Consider the following 8,510-nt stretch of genomic DNA (forward strand, 5'->3'; position numbering starts at 1 on the left):
CATATACTTTGTGTCATTTTATTCATTTTGAATCTGTTGAGACTTATTTGATGTTTAAATATACTGTCTGTCCTGGGCAATGTACACTTAGAATATATATTCTGCTAGCATATATTCTGCTAAGTACATAGGATGTTTTATGGAGTTCTGTTACATCTAGTGGTAATAGTTCAGATCCTCTGTTTCCTTACTGATTTGCTCTTGTTTTATACATTATAAAAGTGAAGTATTAAATGTTCCAACTACTGTTGAATTGCATATTTGTCCCTTCAATTCAATTCCATCTGTTTTTGTTTGCTGTGTTTATGAGCTCTGTTATTACATGCTAGCTCTGAGTGCTGAATTTTGTGAAAGGCAACACTGATAGAGATAGTCTGTAGCTCAGACTGACCTTAAACTTGAGGTCATCCTGCCTCAGTCTCTCAAATGCTGGGATTGCAAGCATTTGTCACTGAAATTTGAAAGGCAATTTGAAGTCTTCTTTTCCAACACTTTTATCACTATAATGGGCTACAGGTTAAAGGTTAAAACATAAGTTTTACTGGGCAGTGGTGGCTTAAGCCTATCATCCTAACTACACAGGATACTGAGATCTAAAGATCAAGGGTCAAAGCCAACCCAAGCAGGAAAATCTACGAGGATCTTATCTCCATTTAACCACCAAGAAGCTGGAAGTGCAGCTGTGCCTCAAGTGGTGGAACACTAGCCTTGAGCAAAAAGGCTCAAGAATAGCACACAAGCTCTGAGTTCAAGCCCCAGAATTGGCATGAAAAACAAACATAAATTATCTTTTAGTCGGTTGTGGGGCTTGAATTCTGGGCTGGGCACTGTCCCTCAGCTCTTCAGCTCCAGGCTAGCCCTCTACCACTTGAGCCACAGTGCCACTTCCGGTTTTCTGGTCATTAATTGGAGATAAGAGTCTCATGGACTTTCCTGCCCAGGCTGGCTTTGACCCACAATCCTCAGCTCTCAGCCTCCTGAGTAGCTAGGAATACAGGTGTGAGCTATCAGCACCTGGCACAAACATGAATTTTGAAATCTCTCTTATCTGTATGCAAATCCAGATCACCACTTATGATACTTGTGACATTAGGTAAATCTCAGAACCATGTGAGCCAGTTTCTTCCTCTGCAAAAAATGGGGGTGGTGATAATACCTTCCTTGTAGGATGGAAAGGAATCAATTGTAATAAATTTAGCCTACTTTAGTGCTGGCTTGTCATCTGTGTGCTAATAAAAGAGCAGGTTCACATTGTCACAGGTTACATGGAAAGGGGTCCCAAAACAGAGTGAGAGAGAAACCATTCACAGATAAAACATCTTCTCTGGGTAGTTCTCAGATATACTACCTACCATCAAGAACTGTTGATCCCAATGATTTTGCCACATGTATTTGGACCAGGCAGGGGCTGTCCTGCTTGAGTACAGGAAAGTAATAAACTTTGAAGAATCTTTTTTTTTTTTGCTTATGTGGTGCTGAGGAATCGAACCCAGGGCCTCATGCATGCAAGGCAAGCACTCTACCACTGAGCCACCTTCCCAGCCCAACTTTGAAGAATCTTAAGGACAGAGAATATCCCAACCCCTGCCATCCAACATATCCTGCAATACCTCCTTTACACTTTACTGACCAGATGCCCAGAAATCTGTTCTTTTAGAGTTTCTCTCAAATTGGCCCTCTATGGAATGCAAACTGTTAACACTTTCTCCATACAGCATTAGTAACTTGTTAGGTTTATTTCCTTGAGTTAGAAAAGATCCAAGTAACAGGAGAGCTACTGAGTTGGCAGTTGGATTGGCCCTCAGAAGGGTTGAGGACAGGCATGGAATCTTTCTCAAGGAAACTTAAAACAAATCCAGTCTCCTTAAGTATGTTTACAGCTGGAGCTGGGAAGGTAGCTCAGTGGTAGAGTGCTTGCCTTGCATGCCTGAGGCCCTGGGTTCGATTCCCCAGCACCACATAAGCAAAAAGAAAAAAGCCGGAAGTGGCGCTGTGGCTCAAGTGGCAGAGCACTAGCCTTGAGCTGAAGAGCTGAGGGACAGCGCCCAGGCCCAGAGTTCAGGCCCCACGACCGGACCCCCCCCCCAAAAAAAGTATGTTTACAGCTGACTTCTCAGATCAGACATATCCAATAAGAGTCTAGCAATGCCCACACAGCAAGATGTTCGACATCATTCCCACATCGCCTGCCATTTCAGAGGTGGTAGGACTGTCACAGCTCTGGCCATTAGATTCTATACTACCTTCAGGTCAGCCAAGACATGGTCTATCAACTCCCCTCCCTGTAATCTCTAATAGTTAAGCCACCCCACTGTGCTGCATACATATAGGCCAGAGTTGCCAGGTGAGCTCAGCTTGCCCCGATTTCCAACAGCAGGCTCATTTGTTGATTCTCTCTCTGCATTTAGATTACATGCACAGCGCCCACCGCCCTGTCACTGGGGGCCACCTGGGGAAAAAGGAGAGTAGTTATGTGGGCAGCGTGGTCACCAGCCCCAGGAAGTCGAGCCGCTGCACGCCCCCGCCTGCCGACTCTGAGCTTGTCAGCTTCTGCTACCTCCACATGCGGGAACAAAGGAAGGAGCAGGAAAACCGGACAGATGTCAATGAGAACTTAATCTTCTTTGAAGAGACCAGGCCCCGGACCAAGTCTGACCCCACATCCAAAAGTTCTGGCCAAGGTTATGAGGTAGTACCTGATGACTTTGATGCAGCCAGCCTAGACCATGAGCCTTGTGCCAGCAGGGCCCGGTCATATACCTTGGACAATTCCCTTGGGGCTGAAGCCCTGAATTTCTACTGTGACTCGTGCAAAGCCAAACTCCAGGAACAGCTGGGCCCTCGCAAAAGTGGGAGGCCAGGCACCACTCCTGACAATATGGTAGACTTGATGTCCCTCCCACCACCAGGGAGTGAGGAGGAAGAAGAAGAAGAAGATGAGACAACTTCTCTGTTGCCTGCCATTGCTGCCCCACCCCCTGGTTTCCGAGACAACAGCTCTGATGAGGATGATCCCAAGCGCAGGGCTGTCCAGAGTCAGGAGCAAGGACGTCACCTGCATGGGCTCCTGTATGATGAGATACCAGTGACCCTGATTGACAGTGTGCAGACCCGGACTGTCCGAGATCATGCCCAGGAGCTTGATGATGCCCTGGTGTCCACCCTTCAGGCTCTGGAAGCCCTAGCTGCATCAGAGGATGGACCGCACCCCCCACCCCCACAGACTGCAGGTAACAGCCCGTTCCTCCTCCCTCTTGCCTCCTTTTCTTTCCCTGGCCTAGGAATGACCAGCAGGTAAACATTGCTTTTTCCCAAGCTGATATTAAAGTGACCATGTTATGTCTGGGGCAGTGCATAGGCCAGAAGTAGTACAGATTAAGCTCTGGAAACTCTGGTGTGTGGCAGTGATATATTTCAACTGTAGCTAAAGCCCCAGCTCTTGCCATTTCATCTCTGTAGACACATCTTACAGCTACATCTCAAGGATTGGAGCTATGACAGCTCCAGAGTCAGGGCAGAATAGAGGATCAGAGAAAATTTGTGACAACTGTAGAAGACAGGCAAAAAATATCGGCATACACATGATTAGAAAAACAAAAGGAGGGGCTGGGAAGTTGGCTCAGTGGTAGAGTGCTTGCCTTGCATGCCTGAGGCCCTGGGTTCGATTCCTTAGCACAACATAAGCAAAAAGAAAAAAGCCAGAAGTGGTGCTGTGGCTCAAGTGGTAGAGTGCTAGCCTTGAGCTGAAGAGCTGAGGGACAGTGCCCCGGCCCAAAGTTTAGGTCCCACGACCCGACCCCCCCCCCAAAAAAAAGAAAGAAAGAAAAACAAAAGGAGCAACTCTACCTAGTGAGATGGCATCAGAAAAGCCAAGAGCTATCTGCTCAGGACTGAAGTCTTTATCCTGCCCAAGGACATAGGCTCTGAGTCAGGTTCAGTGGAGTTCTGGCTTCTTCATTCTGCAAATGTGACCCATGGCCAGACACTTACTGTCTCTGAGCTTCACTGTTGTCATCTTAATGGTGTCAATTAGTTGTGAGGATTAAATGAGCTCACTGAAGCAGAACACGTAAGCGCTGCTTCACACAGAGGAAGGACTCAAGAAGTAGCTACTGCAGGAATTATTAGTGAAGAACCATACACTATGACTAACATTTTTTATAAGATTTGTGTCCATCCATCTTCTAGATAAACATGTCAGACAGATAGCCATAGTCACATGTGTACCTCCATACACATCTACCTTCAAAAAGAAGGCAAATATCACAGCAACAGAAAAGGAATAGGAATAAGGAATGGAAGAGAGAATGTGAAACATCCAGGTGTGAACACACAAGAGGAAGGAGTTAAAAGGAACCTGCTTTTCTATGTGTGAGGACACCTTTGGAACTGGGAAGCCCCTGTGTGTTTGTCTGGGGACTGGCATTTCTCTTTGTTCAAGGTTTGAAGCTCAAAACACTATGTGCTTCCAGGATCCAGGTCCAGGTGGCTTCCAGAGAGAGTACAGGCTCAGCTAAATGGCCTCAGCTGCAAGAACTATGCGGAGGCCTGGCCAGATGAGGAGGGATAAAAAGAGACCACTCTTTGCCAGCCCTCTTCAAGACAATTAACAAATTTCCTAGCTGTTAAATCTAAAAATAGTGTTGATTAGCACGTGCCTTTGCATGTCAATTTGCCACCAAATGGCCCACATCTTCTCTGCCTCTTTTGTTATCCTTTTGGATTTCTGCCTTTTATACCTCCTCTCACATCTCATTCCTCTTTGTCCCGTTCCCCTTCGCTCCTCCCACCCTGGACCTTGCAGTCCTCCCAGGCTTCAATGGTTTTCTCCGACTTGAAATACTTCTGGCTAACCTTGGGGTCCATGAACTTCTACATCTGGTTGGATGTAAGTATAACCAATCCCATCCATGTTCCTCCAGGTCTGATTGTGCTGGCCACGATCACTCCTGAATCCTCACTGGACTCGGGCCATGAAACCAACTCTTCAGAGCTCACGGACATGTCAGAGATGATGTCAGCCATGAAGCAGCACCAGAATACCACCTACTTCCTGGCTCAGCACCTCAATAAGGACAGCCTCCTTGCCCGCAAGGACCTGCCCTTCCGGATCCAGAGTTGTGCAGCCCAGGCCGTTCTCACGGCCCCTTATTCTCTTGGGCGCCCGGATCCCAACCCGTCCCTCCAGCCAGCTGTCACAGGCCAGAGTCCTGGTCCTCCAGGTGCTCGGAGAAAGCTGCCCCCATCCGAGGCTCAGGCACAGGGAGAGCGAACATACTCCCTGGCAGTGCACCCGGCACTGTCTCCACAGCTGAATGAGCAGAAGAATCTGAGCCTTCTGCCCCCAGTTCCTGAGGACAAAGGGCCTGGCCATAGCAGGGCAGGCATGGAGATGTCATTGAGGGCAGCCACACCAACCCTCGGTGAAGAGCAGGTCACAGAGCTGAGGGACAACCTGCCCAAGGAGGTCAGGTTGAGCCCTAAGCTTATCCTGGACCCAAAAGGCAGTGTGACCCCAGCTATCATCTCAGCTGCCCTTCAGCAGGTAGTGCACAGTAAGGGTCTAGGCACACCCAGCCGGGCTTTGGGGAATCCCCCTAGCAGGGGTGAGAGAAGACTGGAGGCCAGTATGGGGAGGCCAGAAGCTAACATAGTGGGCAGCAGTGCCAATAAGAATCCGAAGATTAAAGTGAGCCCTGGTGCTCCAGAGTCTTCACGGAATTCATCTGCCAGCCCCCGAACACCCATGGGCAGCCGGGCTGATAACCTCCACCTCTTTCCACAAGAGGACAGACTTTCTATTCAAAGTTTCCCTCCCAAGAGCTATGTATCACGAGCGAGTCGGGAATCAATGGGCAAACAAGCTTCAGGGGAGATGGCAGGCAAGGGCGGGCAAGAGGGGGCAAAGCCTCCCCTACACAAGCAGAGCACCAGTTCCAGCCAGGGGGAGAAGGGGCAACTGGAGAGCACCTCCAAAAGCAATAAGCTTGAGGAGACCAGCCTGGTTCCCCGAACTGGCTACCCTATGGCTCTGCAGAGCCCTAGCTGCCAGTCCCGAAGCCACAGTCCAAGCTGCCAGCCCCGTGCTCACAGTCCAAGTAGTCAGTCCCGAGGTCAGAGCCCCAGCTGCCAACCTCGAGGCCAGAGTCCACTGAGGCCACAGGCCGCCAGCCGGCAGGTGAGCACCATGCCTTCCAGAAAGCTTGAAAGCACCCTGGACGGAGCCTACTCTGCCTCTGAAGGCCCCACAAAGCCCAAGTCATCCCGAGGTCCTTTCCGACTTCGCAATTTATTCTCAGCTACCTTCCCCACACGCCAAAAGAAGGAGACAGATGAGCGCCAGGCTCAGCTGCAGAAGGTAAAGCAGTACGAGCTGGAATTCCTCGAGGAACTTTTAAAGCCACCAAGCCAGGGAGAGCTGCCGAGCACCGAGTACCTGCAGCCTCCAGCACCTGGCCGCTGCAGCTGCCAGCTTCGTAGCAGCCCCGTGCAACAAGGACCTGGCATGTCCCGTGAACAGAGGCGGAGCTGTGACTGTAAGCGTATCTGTCGAGGAGGCCGGCCCCAGGCTGCCCAGACACCGGTACCTGGCATCCGTGGGAGGGAGAGGGACAGAGTCCCCCCTACCCAGAGGCAGCCAGAGGCTGGCCCAGGCTTGAGCCTCAGCAGCCCTATCAATGTCCGGCGCATCCGATCCACCAGCCTGGAATCGCGAGAGTGCCGATCAGATCCTGAGAGTGGTGTTTCGTGCCTGACCACGTGTGCCTCGGGGGGTGAATGTCTGGGAGCTCCCAACTACCGGAAACTGATGCGCCGCTACAGTGTCAGTGAGCTGGACCAAGGTGAGAGTGCCTCACTGACCTCGGATGTCTACCCGCACCCACCCCTGGGCATGCTGCCCAGGGAAGCCAAGGAGGTAGAGGCAGGCCTCCCTCTCGCCTTGGGTCCCAAAAGCAAGTCTGTGGAATCACCGACCTTGGGAGACCCCTCTTACGTCCAGGTAGCCCCTGAGACCAAAGGTCCCAGACAGATGGCTGTGTTCTCACTGCCAGAGGAGGTATACCGGAAGCCTGCGGACCTGGATGAAGACAGTGAGAGTGGCAAGTGCTGCTCCATACGCTACTGCTTCTATTACCGCAAGTGCGACATGGCCGATGATGCCAGTGATGGCAAGGATGAGCTCTCCTACTCCATCCCCATGAAGATTCTGCCTGGCATGAAGTTGGATGAACAGGTAGTACCTGTGGTGAGCAGAACCCTGCAGGTGCTGGATGCCGCTACCTGCAGCAGCAGCAGCCCCGAGGCTTCCCGTACTCAGGAGATTGACCTTCGGGTGTCCACCTTTGAAGGGAGCCTGGCCAAGATCAATGCCCTGCGAGCCCATGCCTATGGCCTCCCTGATGGCTTCCTGGCTGCCCGACTGGACACCAATGAGCTGCTGACAGTCTTACGACAGTGTGTGGCCAGCCCAGAGGCCCGTGCCCCCAAGCCCTATGTCTCCCAGATCTCTGAGTACAAGCTTGAGCTAGCTCTCAAATTCAAGGAGCTCCGAGCTTCTTGCCGCCGCGTGGCCAACGTGGACAAGAGCCCTACTCACATGCTGGCGGCCATCACAGGCAGTTTCCAGGTGCTGAGCAGCCTCATTGAGACCTTTGTGCGGCTGGTGTTCATCGTGCGCTCTGAGGCCCAGCGCCAAGAGCTGCTGGCCAAGGTAGAAGAGGTAGTAAGGAATTACACCTTCCTCCTACGTGCGGCTGAGGAGTCCACAGCCCGGAACCTCAGCCAGCAGCAGCAGCAGCAACAACAACAACAACAGCAGCAGCAGCAACAGCAGCACGCAGCAGCAGCCACAGAGGCTGCCACGGGGCACCCACCAGGCTCCCCAACTTCGGCGACTGTTATGAGCACATTCACCCGCTCCTTAAAAACCCTTATTAAGTAGGGCATTGGCTTAGGCCTGCCCCTCCCCACCCACGGCACCAGGTTTGAGCTTTGTGGTCCTTGCATCTTGTGGTGAGTGTGTGTGTGTGTGTGTGTGTGTGTGTGTGTGTGTGTCTGCTGGGCCAGTCAGGGTCCAAGAGCCCATCAGTCTCCAGGGAGTGAAAACTCCCTTTGACTGAGGCTCTCTCTTAAGGGCTGCAGGCCTAGCCGCTGCCGCCCTGGGGTCATCCCCTCCCCCCTGTTGCCTGGCCTCTGGGTGTCACTGTGAGGGCAGAGGCCCCTCGCCACTACGCCCATTCCAGAGCTGTATTTTCTCTCTTCTCTTCTCCGGAGCTGAGAGGTGACATCAAGCTCACTTCCTGCTCTGAAGTGGGCACCAGAGAGCTGGAGTCTTGAGCTCCTACCGGCATCTGCTCCCCTGCAGGGAGCAGCAGCAGTAGCAGTCGGCCCAAGTGCCGAGCCAAGAAGAGAGGGTGCTCCGTCCAGATGCACCTGCCCATCCTGGGCTCACACTCACCTGGCAGGAGCCACTGCAGAGGCCCATGCACAGGTAGGATGTGCACAGAGAA

General features: G+C 51.8%; 1 protein-coding gene across 1 annotated transcript in view; it reads left to right on the plus strand.

Annotated features, from left to right (window-relative positions):
* The window catches only part of Frmpd3 (FERM and PDZ domain containing 3), a 43,910-nt gene extending 35,968 nt beyond the window's left edge, over positions 1-7,942 (plus strand). Inside the window, exons 9-10 of the mRNA XM_013025862.1 lie at positions 2,409-3,230; positions 4,923-7,942. Coding sequence (XP_012881316.1) covers positions 2,409-3,230; positions 4,923-7,942 — 3,842 coding nt within the window. The remainder of the gene's footprint in view (positions 1-2,408; positions 3,231-4,922) is intronic.
* The last annotated feature ends 568 nt before the right edge of the window (positions 7,943-8,510 follow it).

Source organism: Dipodomys ordii, unplaced genomic scaffold, assembly GCF_000151885.1.
Source record: "Dipodomys ordii isolate 6190 unplaced genomic scaffold, Dord_2.0 Scaffold88, whole genome shotgun sequence".
Classification (NCBI taxonomy): domain Eukaryota; kingdom Metazoa; phylum Chordata; class Mammalia; order Rodentia; family Heteromyidae; genus Dipodomys; species Dipodomys ordii.